At 44.5% G+C, this 16,336-nt stretch overlaps 1 protein-coding gene across 5 annotated transcripts in view; it reads left to right on the top strand.

The window, feature by feature from the left end:
• Positions 1–5,406: 5,406 nt before the first annotated feature.
• The window catches only part of nol4 (nucleolar protein 4), a 186,869-nt gene continuing 175,939 nt past the window's right edge, over positions 5,407–16,336 (top strand). For 4 of the 5 annotated variants that reach the window (XM_033019685.1, XM_033019682.1, XM_033019684.1 and 1 more), the window contains exons 1-3: positions 5,451–5,576; positions 5,796–6,130; positions 14,634–14,783. In XM_033019685.1, coding sequence (XP_032875576.1) covers positions 5,849–6,130; positions 14,634–14,783 — 432 coding nt within the window. In that variant the 5' untranslated portion in view covers positions 5,451–5,576; positions 5,796–5,848. Of the gene's footprint in view, positions 5,577–5,795; positions 6,131–14,633; positions 14,784–16,336 lie in introns of all 5 variants that reach the window. The other variant, XM_033019683.1, reaches the window with a different exon arrangement.

Genomic DNA, 16,336 nt, shown 5'->3' with positions numbered 1-16,336 from the left:
AAATCTTTATGAAAGATGCATCATACCCGCCAATTTATGGGAACTCATGGCTTGTGATCCCTCAAGATGGGGAAGAATCGGCAAAGGCAATGAGTACTTACAATGAGCACTCTCTATGATGATTTAGTTGAGTTTAGTTTATAGTCACCTGTACCGAGGTACAATGTAAAGCTTTTGTTGTGTCCTAACCAGTCACCAGACTACACATGATTACAATCGAGCCATCCATAGTGTACAGATACATGATAAGGGGAATAACATTTAGTGCAAAATAAAGTCCAGTAAAATCTGATTAAAGATAGTCTGAGGGTCTCCAGTGAGAAGGATAGTAGCTCAGGACCATTCTCTGGTTGTTGATAGATGGATCAGTTGCCTGATAACAGCTGGGAAGAAACTGTCCCCGAATCTAGAGGTGTGCATCTACACACTTGTGTACCTCTTTCCTGTTGGGAGAGGGGGAAAAAGATAGGGTGAGACTTGTCCTTGATTATGCTGCTGGCCTTGCCGAGGCAGTGTGAAGTATAAATTGAGTCAATGGAAGGGAGGTTGGTTTGTATGATGGTCTGAGCTAGGTCCGCAATTCTCTGCGAATTAATGCAGTCTTGGATGGAGCTTGAATTCACTAAGTGACCAGGAAGCAAACACGGAAAGAACACAAGTATCTACCTCATTGGTGACCCTCGGACTATCCTTGAACGGACTTTTCTGGCATAACCTTGCACTAAACGTAATTCCCTTATCATGTATCCATACACTGTAAATGGCTCGATTGTATTCATGTATTGTCTTTCTGCTGACTGGATAGCATGCAACAAAAGCTTTTCACTGTACCTCGGTACACATGACAATAAACTAAACTAAACTAAACGCAGCCCACACATCAGTCACCACAAAGCACTGAATTGAGGTGGAATTAAACAACCTTCAACACTGAGGGCCTATCAAAGAAAATAAGCTCTGAACAATGAATCTATTTATCTAATATTTTAAGACCCAAACATATGTTTGCAGCCTTCTTAAGACTTTATTTAATATGGAGGTAAATCTCACTCATATTTATTATATTAAATAGAAACATAATTAAATAGTAAGAGTCAAGTCAAGAGTGTTTTATTGTCATATGTCCCGAAAAGGAACAATGAAATTCTTGCAGCAGTACAACAGATGTATAAACATGAAATTCTGTAAACACCAGAATAAACTGGGGGCAGCGACAGCGGCCGGGCCTCTGGCATAAAGACCGGTCCTGTTGCTCAGAAGGGTAAGGAAAAGAAGAGGAGGGCAATTGTAATAGGGGACTCTATAGTCAGGGGGTCGGATAGGCGATTCGGTGGACGCAGACAAGAGACCCGGATGGTAGTTTGCCTCCCTGGTGCCAGGGTCAGGGATGTGTCTGAACGGGTCCAAGAAATCCTGAAATGGGAGGGAGAGGAGCCTGAAGTTGTGGTACATATAGGTACCAACGACATAGGTAAAAAAAAGAGAAGAGGTCATGAAAGAAGAATTTAGGGAGTTAGGTAGAGAGTTAAGGAGAAGCACTGCAAAGGTAACAATCTCAGGATTACTGCCTGTGCCACGCGACAGTGAGAGTAGGAATGGAGCGAGGTGGAGGATAAATGAGTGGATGAGGGACTGGTGCAGTGGGTATGGATTAAAGTTTCTGGATCATTGGGACCTCTTTTGGGGAAGGTGCGACCTGTACAGAAAGGACGGGTTGCACTTGAACTCGAAGGGGACCAATATCCTGGCGGGGAGATTTGCAAAGGCTACTGGGGAGACTTTAAACTAGTATGGTTGGGGGGAGGGACTCAAATTGGGAAAGCTAGCAGTCAGTGTGTGAGGCAGGAGGCAGAGAATGGTAGCACTCTGACCCAAAATGTAGGGGAGAGAGAAGAAAAAGGCAATAAACAGAGAATAAGAGAGGGTGGGTTTCTTAAATGTGTATATTTTAATGCTAGGAGCATTGTAAGAAAGGTGGATGAACTTAGAGCCTGGATTGACACCTGGAAGTATGATGTTGTGGCAATCAGTGAAACATGGTTGCAGGAGGGCTGTGATTGGAAACTAAATATTCCAGGATTTCGTTGCTTCAGGTGTGATAGAATTGGAGGGGCAAGAGGTGGAGGTGTTGCATTGCTTATCAGGGAAGATATTACAGCAGTGCTTTGGCAGGATAGATTAGAGGGCTCGTCTAGGGAGGCTATTTGGGTGGAACTGAGAAATGGGAAAGGGGTAGCAACACTTATAGGGGTGTATTATAGACCGCCAAATGGGGAGCGAGAATTGGAAGAGCAAATATGTAAGGAGATTGCAGATATTAGTAGTAAGCACAAGGTAGTGATTGTGGAGATTTCAATTTTCCACACATAGACTGGGAAACACATTCTGTAAATGGGCTGGATGGGTTGGAGTTTGTAAAATGTGTGCAGGATAGTTTTTTGCAGCAATACATAGAAGTACCTACTAGAGAAGGGGCGGTGCTGGACCTCCTGTTAGGAAATGAGACGGGTCAGGTGGCAGAGGTATGTGTTGGGGAACAGTTCGGGACCAGTGATCACAATACCATTAGTTTCAATATAATTATGGAGAGGGTCAGAACTGGACCTAGGGTTGAGATTTTTGATTGGAGAAAGGCTAACTTTGAGGAGATGCGAAAGGATTTAAAAGGAGTAAATTGGGACATTTTGTTTTATGGGAAAGATGTGGAAGAGAAATGGAGTACATTTAAAGGTGACATTTTAAGAGTACAGAATCTTTATGTCCCTGTTCGGTTGAAAGGAAATAGTAAAAATCGGAAAGAGCCATGGTTTTCAAGGGAAATTGGACACTTGGTTCGGAAAAAGAGGGAGATCTACAATAATTATAGGCAGCATGGAGTAAATGAGGTGCTTGAGGAGTATAAAGAATGTAAAAAGAATCTTAAGAAAGAAATTAGAAAAGCTAAAAGAAGATATGAGGTTGCTTTGGCAAGTAAGGTGAAAGTAAACCCAAAGGGTTTCTACAGCTATATTAATAGCAAAAGGATAACGAGGGATAAAATTGGTCCATTAGAGAGTCAGAGTGGACAGCTATCTGCAGAGCCAAAAGAGATGGGGGAGATATTGAACAATTTATTTTCTTCGGTATTCACCAAGGAGAAGGATATTGAATTATGTGAGGTAAGGGAAACAAGTAGAGTAGCTATGGAAACTATGAGATTCAAAGAAGAGGAAGTACTGACACTTTTGAGAAATATAAAAGTGGATAAGTCTCCAGGTCCGGACAGGATATTCCCTAGGACATTGAGGGAAGTTAGTGTAGAAATAGCAGGGGCTATGACAGAAATATTTCAAATGTCATTAGAAACGGGAATAGTGCCGGAGGATTGGCGTACTGCGCATGTTGTTCCATTGTTTAAAAAGGGGTCCAAGAGTAAACCTAGCAATTATAGACCTGTTAGTTTGACGTCTGTGGTGGGCAAATTTAGAGATAATATATATAAGCATCTGGATAAACAGGGTCTGATTAGGAACAGTCAACATGGATTTGTGCCTGGAAGGTCATGTTTGACTAATCTTCTTGAATTTTTTGAAGAGGTTACTCGGGAAATTGATGAGGGTAAAGCAGTGGATGTTGTATATATGGACTTCAGTGAGGCCTTTGACAAGGTTCCTCATGGAAGGTTGGTTAAGAAGGTTCAAAGGTTGGCTATTAATGGTGGAGTAGCAAGATGGATTCAACAGTGGCTGAATGGGAGATGCCAGAGAGTAATGGTGGATGGTTGTTTGTCAGGTTGGAGGCCAGTGACTAGTGGGGTGCCACAGGGATCTGTGTTGGGTCCACTGTTGTTTGTCATGTACATCAATGATCTGGATGATGGTGTGGTAAATTGGATTAGTAAGTATGCAGATGATACTAAGATAGGTGGGGTTGTGGATAATGAAGTAGATTTTCAAAGTCTACAGAGAGATTTATGCCAGTTGGAAGAGTGGACTGAAAGATGGCAGATGGAGTTTAATGCTGATAAGTGTGAGGTGCTACATCTTGGCAGGACAAATCAAAATAGGACGTACATGGTAAATGGTAGGGAATTGAAGAATGCAGGTGAACAGAGGGATCTGGGAATAACTGTGCACAGTTCCCTGAAAGTGGAATCTCATGTAGATAGGGTGGTAAAGAAAGCTTTTGGTGTGCTGGCCTTTATAAATCAGAGCATTGAGTATAGGTTGGGATGTAATGTTAAAATTGTACAAGGCATTGGTGAGGCAAATTCTGGAGTATGGGGTACAATTTTGGTCGCCTAATTATAGGAAGGATGTCAACAAAATAGAGAGAGTACAGAGGAGATTTACTAGAATGTTGCCTGGGTTTCAGCAACTAAGTTACAGAGAAAGGTTGAACAAGTTAGGGCTTTATTCTTTGGAGCGCAGAAGGTTAAGGGGGGACTTTATAGAGGTCTTTAAAATGATGAGAGGGATAGACAGAGTTGACGTGGATAAGCTTTTCCCACTGAGAGTAGGGAAGATTCAAACAAGGGGACATGACTTGAGAACTAAGGGACAGAAGTTTAGGGGTAACATGAGGGGGAACTTCTTTACTCAGAGAGTGGTGGCTGTGTGGAATGAGCTTCCAGTGAAGGTGGTGGAGGCAGGTTCGTTTTTATCATTTAAAAATAAATTGGATAGTTATATGGACGGGAAAGGAATGGAGGGTTATGGTCTGAGCGCAGGTATATGGGACTAGGGGAGAATACGTGTTCGGCACGGACTAGAAGGGTCGAGATGGCCTGTTTCCGTGCTGTAATTGTTATATTATATATATTATAAACTAAAAATAAATTTAGTACATATAAAAAACAAACAATAATAATTCACAGACAACCAAGCCGATGCAGTTCGGAGCTTGTTTTGAGGTTGTCGGTTGCAGTTCGAACATAATTTGATTATGGGTTTACACCGAAGATAGACACAAAATGCCGGAGTAACTCAGCGGGACAGGCTGCATCTCTGGAGAGAAGGAATGGGTGACGTTTCTGGTAGAGACACTTCTTCAGATTGTTGTGTCGTTTTACCTCTCGCCCTGATATATTTTTATTCCAAATATATAACCAAAATGAATTATTTGGAAAAAGCAATGTGTGTGTTGCGGATCCACCTGTATCAGCTGTTGATTGCGCGCTGCTGCCGGAGTGCAGGAGGCATGCGTGTTGCACTGTATTCCTAAATGGGACAGCTGTACGTGACATCATTGATTGGCCGTCGCCAGAGAAACTTTTGTTCCGCCGCCCAATGGCGAGGCTGGAGACGGGAAAGGGGGAGAGCTGGCGGAGCGGGGAAACCCGGCGCTGGCGCTCCGTCTGTGGCAGCTCGGGGGGGCCGGGAGGGAGGGAGGGAGAGAGGGAGGGAGGGGGATAGAGAGGGAGAGAGAGAGGGAGGGAGGGAGCGAGCGAGCGCAAGAGGGAGAGCGAGAAGAGAGCGCGGCGCATGATCTGCTCGCCTCCACTCTGCACGCCGAGAGACAGCAGCACGGTCCCGCGGGCGGAACCGATCAGGGCAAGGGCGGCAGGGCAGTGCTGTGCTGCTAACGGTACCAACGGGGTAAGAACAAAAATTTAAAAAACTGCTACCAGAGCTGGCTCCGGCCGCATCGCCCTCTTTGCAGACACTTTGCCTATGTGCATTGCACGGTCTGTTACATTGATCATTTATTTATTATTTAAAAATATGAATGTAGATTTAATAAAATAGCATCGCTATTCGGATTTGTCGGTTAACACCCTTTTCCGGTATATTGTTGACTCCATTTGGACCATCCAGGTGTAAAGTCCATACATTAGCCCCACACTCGAGTCCCAGGCTCTTGGGCTATTATGGAGAACAAAGCGGCCGCACGGGACAGCAGCGACCGGGACCTGTACCGTCAGTTCCAGGAGTGGTGTTTGAAGACATATGGGGACTCCGGCAAAACCAAGACGGTCACCCGTAAGAAATACGATCGCATCGTCCAATTTCTGAGCGGAGTGGAACCCAGTTCTGCAGATAACGCCAAATTTAAATTCTGGGTGAAATCGAAAGGGTTCCAGCTGGGATCGTCGGAGGAGCTAAAGGCTGGAGGTGGCAAACAGGTCCTTTACGTACCAGTCAAAACCACGGTTAGTGTTCACTCATATTAAAGTTGATGTTTATTTGTTTCCAAGTCTGTACGTAAAGAAATCAAGGGGTGCCACAGTTGGCTGTTTGATGATGGGGTCTTTGGCCGTCTTCTATCGTGTATCAGGCGGTCATGTTGCCTGGGCTGGCATGTCCAGACTGTACACTCAGCTTATTTAATTTAATTTAATGTACACTCTCTTTATTTAATTACATTGAAAATGACGTGTGGGGTTAATTGCTTATTTCGCTTACAGCTCGAATGCTTACCTTGAGCAGCATTTTTTCATTTCAAGAAAGTACAACTCATCCCCCAAATGTCCAATTTTAAAGCTTAATTTGAGGTGAGGGCGCTTGATGCATCCCGGATAATATTACATAGTGTCGGGACAGAATTTTTGGTAGGATGCCAAATGCAGTGCTGTGGGTGTATAATCACCCCCCCCCCCCTCCCCCCTCCTCCGCCCCGTCTCAGTTTTGCACTGTATTTTCTAAACGGACCTGTTTCCTCCTAAACATATCGTATTATGTTCCTGCTAATAAAACAGTCTAGCGTGGTATTTCAAAAATAGTTTCCATTCGATTAACGATCTATTAAATGGCTCGGATAAGATTTTTTTAGCAGCACTTGCAGATTCACATATTTCGATATCATCAGACGGGATAATTGTGATAACTGTTCATAATTGTCAGAAACATTAAAAAAAAACAACCCAATCCCCATCGTCCACCCACGCGATGATCCCAGTGAAACAGAAAGGGAGTGATCACAACGAGGGTGCGGATGATGGGGCTCTGATATCCTTAACATTTCTGACAACCTGGATCGTGCTGGGGGCTTTAGGGACTTTTTTTGGGACAGTTCTCTTCTGTCCGCCCAAAAGGTCTGTTCTCACTGGCAGATCCGTTGTTGCTGTCCAATAATTAGGCTTCAAGATTACTATCTTTTTAAAAGACATGGGAGCTGAAGCAACATCGTCTGTTATCGGGCTAATTAGCCACAGTGCCCGCTTGCCTAAATAGACTGAATTACAAATGCCATCAGCAGGACAGGCAATTGCAAATAAAATGGGAGCTTTACTTGCACCGTTTAGTATCCATTTTATAATTTCCACAAAAAGCATACTGTTTTCCCTTCCATTAAAAAAAATAGACAGCCTCGTGGGTACCAGAGCCTACATCGACGGTTCATTTTGATATTTTAGTGACTAACATCTCGGGGAGGGGAAATGATCCACATTTCTGCATTCACGTCCCCTTGTGGTCTGGGATGTGCACTTTTGTCACCAGGCAACAGTAGCTCGCAACCTGACATTTCTTCCATCACGATGGGACGAAGGTACCAGCTGCTCGTGAATGGTATCAGATCTCTTGCAACCATTGACCACCTATTTGTTTGATTTCTCTGACCACGGCCTTGATTCTCATGTGGACCAAGCAAATAAAGGACTTTTTAAAACATCTTTGTGAATAATAGATGGGAACTGATGCCTCCTCAAACATAATAAATGCTAAATAGTAATTTTGCTGCAAATAAAATAACCTTGCTATAGGCGATGGATTTTACAACTGGAGATTGATCTGTAAAAGTAAATAAAGATGCACAATATCCTCCTTGTTACGAGAAATACATATATATACTGAGCAGTTTTTGCATGTGATTGACATGTCATTAGCAAAAAGCGCAAAGGTTTCAGTGTAAGTACATTAGGAGCATATTCTGTACATTGTTTTCTTAAAATTGGCATGTCACATAGATATTTCATTCTGGTGGACTCTGAGGACACCGTGATCTCCTCCACAGATTTTGTATTTTGGCAATCATGAATAATAAAGTCAGAGGGCATCTTTAAAAAAATACCGGGAATCAATTATCAAAGTTATCAAATTTACTGTCTGTGCATACTGTGTTACTGGCGACCATATTGCTATCCAGTAGGCCTGTCACCAACCTTATCTTCTGGGATATGTATTTTTAATAGTAAGTTGCTTCGGTCGTGGACTCTTGTTTGCTTTTTGCAGTCAATATTGTTATCATTTTTTTAAACGTGGGAGCGAAAAAAAAGCCCTCTCAATGCTAACGTTAAGTTGTGTGGCTCTCCTGCTGCATATTTTTAAGGTTGAAAATTCGATGACGAGGCCTGGAATGGCGTGCCATCTCTCCCCTTCTCCTCCTCCCCTCCGAGAGCTGGTGGTTTTGCCTGGCCGGTCGGGTTTTGTCGACAATCTGGTGTAATGCATCTGTGCTGCGAAAAGGCTGTGGTCCCGCCTGAGCGCGTGGCCGCGCTGACCGGGGACAGTGCTGCTGGTGGTGATGGTGATGGTGGTGCCGCGCCTCGCGCCCGCGGCGCATTCCCGCGACCCCCTATTCCCGAAGCGCGCGCGCTCGCTCGCTCCCGCGGGCCTGACCTGCTGGGATTCCGGGGCGCGCGCGAGTGCTGGCGGCAGCGGCGGCGCGCTCACCTCGCGGGTTGCCATGGAGACAGTTGCTACCTGCCTGAGCTCCGGCTCCGGCTCCGACCTCGCGACGCATAATCAACCTGTTGGCGGTTGGCTCCACCCCACCATCCTGCCCCGCGCCGCTGGACAATGGGAGTCGCTTCGCCAGCACAAGGCTGACTAGGCCGGGCGGAGCGCACCTGGCCGTCCTCCTTCAAAACCAGAGGGGACTGCGAGCGAGCAGGATGTCCCCCGCTGCAATACTTACTCGAACCACACACACACAAGACACAAAAAAAGAATTACTCGTGTCTTTTACTTCCTTCCCGCTAGGAGGTTCCCGGGCCGATTGGAACTGATATTTGCAGTAACTCAAGTCAGTGCTGGAGGTTCGTGCAATATCTTGCAAATATATAAGATCGACAAAAAAAGCTGGAGTAACTCAGCGGGTCAGATAGCATCGCTAGAGAAAAGGAATAGGCGACGTTTCGGGTCGAGACGTCGCCTAAACCCATTTTATTTCCGACAGTATAATTTTAGAAAGACGATATAGTTAGAATGAACGGACTGTGTAATTTCTGTGCGGACGAGCTGACTGACCATTACGATTGAAAACCACCTCTTTCTGTTTGGTATCCGGATTATTGTCGGAAGCCACTTATTGCCAATATCACGACATTTACATTTCACCCAACTATTTTAATTTTATATTGAGCCGCAACATCGGCGATGCCATTAGAACCACTTTGGTGTGCCAGGAAAAATAAAATGCAATACTTTCCAGATACAGTGTTAATTGCCACAGGTGTGAATCGTACCAGGTTAACGAGTTTACATCCCATCTGTTTTCCAGGACGAAGATTTTGAGCGGTGGGAATAATAACATGCACTCTTAATTTGTCCCCTGATGGGTGCTTCTTCATTCATTGTTGCTTTTTCAGTTTAGGGGTGTGGGAAAAGGGAGGAAAACTATATTCCTAACAAATACATTATTCATATTTATTCATTTTCTTGATCTGAAAATGTTCTATGTTTTAAAAGGACTAGTCTGATACATCTGACATCAAATGGTATTCTCTCTAATATGGGGTCTCGTCATACAAACTGTTCACAATTACAAAGGTACAGAGGACATTTATTATCACATACACCAATTGATGTAGTGAAATTTGACTTGCCATGCAGCACACAAATAAAGATAAGACTCAACATTAAAGAATTTAACAATAAACATAAAAACATCCCCCCCCCCCACAATGGTTCCCACTGTGAAGGAAGGCACAAAGTCCAGTCCCCATCCCCTTGTCCACCCATAGTCGGGCCTATTGAGGCCTCTGCAGTCGGCGCTACGGCGGCCTGATGTTTCAGGCCCTCTCGCCGGGTGATGGTGCCCGGCGTCGGGAGAACCCTCTCAGCGGCTTGGGACACCTGGAACGGCCGCTTCCTTACTGGAGACCGCGGGTTCCGAAGCCAACAGGCCGCACTGGATGGAGCTCCACCACTGGTGATCTCGCCGAGAGATCCCAGGCTCCCGATGTTAAAGTTCAGCGCTGGCCGCTCCACAGTCCCACAGCTCCGCGATGTTCACCTCTCAGCATTCCTGAGCTCCAGCGCGGCGACCCGGGCAAGGCATCGCCCGCTCCGCGATAGTGCTCCAGCACTGTGCCACCGCCAAAGCCGTGGTTCTGGCCGGTCCCCTCAGGAAACGCCGCTCCAGACCCATCAGTAGGCCGCGAGGACGGGTCGAAGATGCTGCCCGGAGAAAAGCCGCCTCTCCGACCGGGTAGAGACCAGGAAGAGCAGTTTCCCCCTCCCCCTCCACCCCCACATAAAAACGAATAGACCTCCAAACAAAACACTTTTTAACACACTAAAAATAAAAGAAAGAAGTGAAAAGACAGACAGCTGCAGGCTGGGCAGCCATACCCAACTGGACGGCGCCCCCTATTAGTATCAAATTTAAATAAAAAGCATATTGTAACCTGCAGGGGTCAGTTGAGTTATCTATAGATAGATAGATATAGATATGCCATTTATTGTCACTATACATGTACAATGAGATTAAAAGCATCTCGTACTCAGTGCATACATATAATTTAGTACAAAAAACAAGAAACAGAAAACAAAACAAGGGGGGGGGGGATAGGTGCACAATTCTGCGGCGCTATATACATATCTATAAAGGCAAAATGGTGAAGGATGAATAGGTAGTATTCTTAGGCAGATTTTTAAAGTTATATTAAAATATTAAAAATTATTTTAAAAATATTAAAAATTACAATTATAATACACATTACAGTTCCAAATTTCAGTACGTGGATAGAGTAGATGGAAGTCCGGGTGTTGGGCTGTGAAGTCAGTGCATGTGTGAGTTAAGAGTAGTTATGACTTTCGGAAAACAACTGTTCCTGAGTCTATTTGTCCTAGTTTTGATGCACCTATAGCGCTTTCCAGAGGGCAGCAGGTCGAACAGTCCAAACGCAGGATGGGAGCTGTCCTTGATGATATTCTTTGCCCTGCTAAGGCAGCGGGAGGTGTAAATATCCATCAGGGAGGGGAGAGGGCAACCAATGATCTACTGTGCTGTCCTAGTTACCCTCTGAAGCCTCTCCCTGTCTGCCATGGTGCAGCTGCCGTACCATGCTGTAATGCAGTATGTCAGCAGGCTCTCGATGGACGAGCGGTAGAAGGTCAGCAGCAGGTTAGAGTCCAAGTTGTGCTTCCTGAGAACCCTCAGGAAGTGCAGCCGCTGCTGAGCCTTCTTGATGACCGCTGTCGTGTTGTCTGTATAGGAGATGTCAGCAGAGATAAGGACGCCGAGAAACCGGAAGGTGTTGACCCTCTCCACACACTCGCCGTTGATATGTAGGGGGACTAAGTCGGTGCTGTGCCTCCTGAAGTCGACAATGAGCTCCTTTGTTTTCCTGGTGTTCAGAGCCAGATTGTTTTCTGAGCACCAGGTTGTCAACTTCAGGACTTCCTCTCTGTAGGCTGCCTCGTCTCCCTTTGAAATAAGTCCGACTACAGTAGTGTCGTTAGCAAATTTGACGATGCGGTTGTTGTTGTGGGCCGGACTACAGTCGTAGGTGTAGAGACAGTATAGGAGGGGGCTTAGCACACAGCCCTGTGGGGAGCCGTACTCAACCTGCGAGTGGAGGAGAGGTGGGGGCCGAGTCTCACAGTCTGGGGCCGGTTGGTGAGGAAATCTTTTATCCAGGCACATGTGAGAGTGGGGAGGCCGAGAGTGACCAATTTATCAGTGAGAATGTCCGGAATGATTGTGTTGAAAGCTGAGCTATAATCCACAAAGAGCATCCGGACGTAGCTCTGCCCCTGCTCCAGATGGCTCAGCACAGAGTGGAGAGCTACGGTGATGGCGTCTTCCGTGGATCTATTTTGGCGATAAGCGAATTGGTGGGGGTCGAAGTCTGGTGGTAGATAGTCCTTGATGTGCTGGAGGACCAGTCTCTCGAAGCACTTCGTGATTACTGGAGTGAGGGCCACGGGACGGTAATCATTTAGGCTAGTGATGGGAGACTTCTTCGGCACTGGGACGATTGTGGCTGAGTTTAGGCAGGACGGAATAACTGCCTGGTCCAGGGAGAGGTTGAAAATTCTGGCCTTCTTGGGGTTCACTGCCAGGAGCACCCGTCTGACATCGTGCTCCCTGACAGTGAGTGGAGTAGTACAGGAGCCAGGTGAGGGTGGGAGCAGGGCTGTAGCAGGTGAGTGCTGCTGTTGTGATGTTTCAAAGCGGGAGAAGAAGCAATTTAGCTTTTCTGCCAGCGGCACACTCAGGTCTTCTGACTTTGTGGCATAGCCTCTGTAGTTTGTAATGTCTTGTATGCCCCGCCATACCTCCCGTGTATTATTGCTGGACAAGTGGGACTCTATGCTCCTCTTATGGTCCGCCTTGGCTTTTTTAATTCCACTTTTCAGATCGGCTCGAGCAGCCCTGTACAGAGCTCTGTCACCTGACCTGAAGGCAGCATCGCGGGCTCTGAGGAGTGTGCGGACCTGGCTGGACATCCAGGGTTTCTGGTTTGGGAAAACCCGAATGTTTTTGTCCACAGTCACGTTTCCGATGCAGAACTTGATATAGTCCAGCACCGTTTCTGTGAGAGTTTCCAGATCCTGGTGTTCGAATATGTCCCAGTTTGTCTGTGTAAAGCAGTCCTGTAGATTGGAAAGTGCATTTTCAGGCCAGGTTGTAACAGACTTTATGGTGGGCCTGGCACTGCGTCTGAGGGGAGTGTAGGCTGGGGAGAGCAGAATGTCATTTGACTTTCTTCAATTCCACTTCAGTTCTGGATTAAGAAAGCAGTTGTACATCATTTACTAAAATAAAAGATACTAGGCAGTATTACATTTGATCCTTAAAATGCAATACAAAAAGATAGGGATGCAATATATTTCATTACATAACATTTGCAGATTATTTGATGAGACCATCACAAAGTATTTATTTTTTGTTTACATTTGAATATGATGCTTATTGATAGAAATGCCACTCAACCTGAAATTCTGGAGCACCAAGTAACATGTCTATATGAGCTTGATGCTAGGTTGCTCCACTCCAGGTCGATTACGCCAAGGTTCAGTGTTCAGTTTCATTGATTGCCACTGGGGGAGATGCTCTTTCATATTGTTCATACTAAATCAAGTTTTTGTAACCTTCCACATTTTGTTGGTATAGAAAATCCAGTTGAATTGTTCTGATGATGGGTTAGAATTGAGTAGTGAATTGTTAAAATAACTTTTTTCATTTCCTTTTCTACATCCAAAATTTGGCATGCATCTTCTAAATTAATATATATTTTTGTACAGGAGTATGTTTACGATAGAAATTATACAAAACATAGGAATGGGCCTTTCGGCCCACAATGTTTGTACCAACCACGATTCCAAGTCAAACTGATCTCATCTGCCTGTACATGACCCATACCCCTCTATTCCCTGCACTTACATGTGTCCATTTAAAGCCTCTGTTAATAGCAGGAGGCCATATTATTTTTGTAGATGTAAAGGGAACATATAATTGATGTGTGCATTTTTCTTTCAAAAAGAAAGCAAATGGTGGTATGAGTTGGATTGCACACTATCTCTGCATTAACAAGAGTTTGAAGAGGAAGGGGAAAATGTATCCAATTTTGGTTCTTCACAAGAACAAATTAGCGAAGGAAATTACAAGCCAGTTTACATCCAGCCAGTTTTTTTTGCCCACGTTAGTAGGGGAAGAAACTTAGTTTGGACACTGAGGAGTTCCTCGCTGTGACAGATAAGTTGGAACAGGTAGTCTATAAATTGTAATTCTTTCAATTAAATGTATACAATTGAAATGTTACATTCTTGTTTCACTTACCTTAAGTAAAAGTCAAGATTATTATATATTGAAGAAATCAACGTTTATGGGATAAGGAGAAAGTAAAGCTAAAGTAAGAGATCCATCATGGTATTTTAGACAATGGCCGCGCAATGCATTTAATTTTTATGGTTTCATTTTAGGTTCATTATTGTCATGTGTACTGAGGTACAGTGAAAAGCTTTATTTTGCATGGTATTCAAAGAGATATAACATGCATAAATACAATCTGTACAGAGTTCAGGATATATAGTTATGTCAGCATTGCCAGTCATCAGTTCAATAGACAAAAAGTCCAATGTCCTCAATGGGATAGTTGTGAATCAGACAGTACCCTAGCGCGCATGGAAGGACCGTTTAGAAGACGAATAACAGAAGGGAAGAAGATGTTCCTCAGTCTAGCAGTGCTTATTTTCAAGCTTCTGTACCTTTTGCTAGATGGGATCAGGGAAAAGAAGGAATGACTGTGGTGGGACAAGTCTTTAATTTTGTTGGCTGCTTTTCTGAGGCATGTGAAGTGTAGATGGAGTCTCAGCTATGTGATGGACTGGGTTATAACTGCAACTCACTAACTTCTAATTTAACTTCTGATAACATTTAAAACAAAATGGTGAGATTTTGCTAATCTCTCGTTTTTGTTGTGTGGTCTTTATTTGTTCTGTTACTGTAAAAATCTTGAGCAAAACTTTTTTGTGGGTTCACAGGATGGAATCAGTACCACAGAGAAGCAATCATTAAAACGAGTTGCAGTAGTTGAAGATTTTTTTGATATTATTTATTCAATGCACGTTGAAATAGGAGTAAATGGAGAAAAATCTCGAAAACACGCTGGCCAGAAAAGAACCTATAAGGCAGTAAGTAATTGATCTTTAATTTACTTGTATTTGTACAATATCGTATAACGTGTCTAAGCTGAAACACTACTGTATAAGTGGATTTTTGTTATAAGGGCTTCTATAAGCCATGTTGAACATTATGCTTGTGAAATATGATAGATAATTACTAATGGCAGCAATAAGAGATTTTACCATTCAGTTATGACCATATCTTTTTTGACCATATTATTCATTTACTAATTCACTTTTTAGATATGGTCCTGGAATCATAGTCATAGAGACAATGTAAACAATCTTCAGCTGTTCGAGGCTGTACATCATCACCATTTTATACTAAATTTATTATTAATCCCATTTTTTAATCCCTATTTTTGTTAAACTTCCCTCAGATTCTAACTCTCGCATCCACTTTACAATGGCCAGTTAACCTACCAATCCACATGTCTTTGGAATCTGAGAGGAAATCCATGTTAATGTCATAAGTAAGAAATGTGGTTGAATTAATTTCCACATATCTCGACTCCATTCCATCCCCCCTGGTCCAATCTCTCCCTACCTATGCCCAAGACACCTCACACGCTCTTCGTCTCCTCAATGACTTCCGTTTTCCAGGCCTCCCGCACCCTCATCTTTACAATGGATGTCCAGTCACTCTACACCTCCATCCGGAGGGTCTTAAAACCCTCCATTGCTTCCTCGACCGCAGAACCAGCCAATTTCCGTCTACCAATACTCTCCCCCGCCTAGCAGAGCTGGTCCTTACCCTCAACATCTTCTCCTTTGACTCCTCCCACTTCCTCCAAATCCAAGGCGTAGCTATGGGCACTAGCATAGGCCCCAGCTATGCCTGCCTCTTTGTAGGGTTTACGTCGAACAATCCCTGTCCAGGCATACACTGGCCCTATCCCCGTACTCTACATCTGCTACATTGATGACTGCATTGGTGCTACCTCCTGCACCCATGCAGAACTCACTGACTTCATCAACTTCACCACTAATTTCCATCCTGCACTCAAATTCACTTGGACCATCTCCAACATCTCCCTACAGTTTCCAGATCTCACCGTCTCCATCACAGGAAACAGACTATTGACCGACATCTACTACAAACTTACTGACTCCTATAGCTATCTTGACTACATTGCTTCCCACTCTGCTTCCTGTAAAGACTCTATCCCCTACTCCCAATTCCTCCATCTACGCTGCATCTGCGCCCATGATGAGATGTTCCATACCAGGGCATCGGAGATGTCCTTATTCTTTAGGAAACAGGGGTTCCCCTCTTTCTTTATAGATGGGGCTCGCACTAGGGTCTCCTCGATATCCCGCAGCTCAGCTCTTACTCCCCCTCCCCCCATTCCTAAAAAGGACAGAGTCCTCCTTGTCCTCGCCATCCACCCCATCAGCCGTTGCATACAGCATATAATCCTTCAACATTTTCGCCACCTCTAACAGGATCCCACAACTCACCACATCTTCCCATCTCCACCCCTTTCTGCTTTCTGCAGAGACAATTCCCTCAAACTCCTGGTCAACCCGCCCCTTCCCAACCAAACCACCCCCTCCCCAGG

Source organism: Amblyraja radiata, chromosome 4 (assembly GCF_010909765.2).
Source record: "Amblyraja radiata isolate CabotCenter1 chromosome 4, sAmbRad1.1.pri, whole genome shotgun sequence".
Taxonomy (NCBI): Eukaryota; Metazoa; Chordata; class Chondrichthyes; order Rajiformes; family Rajidae; genus Amblyraja; species Amblyraja radiata.
This window is presented reverse-complemented; position numbering and strand designations above follow the sequence as displayed.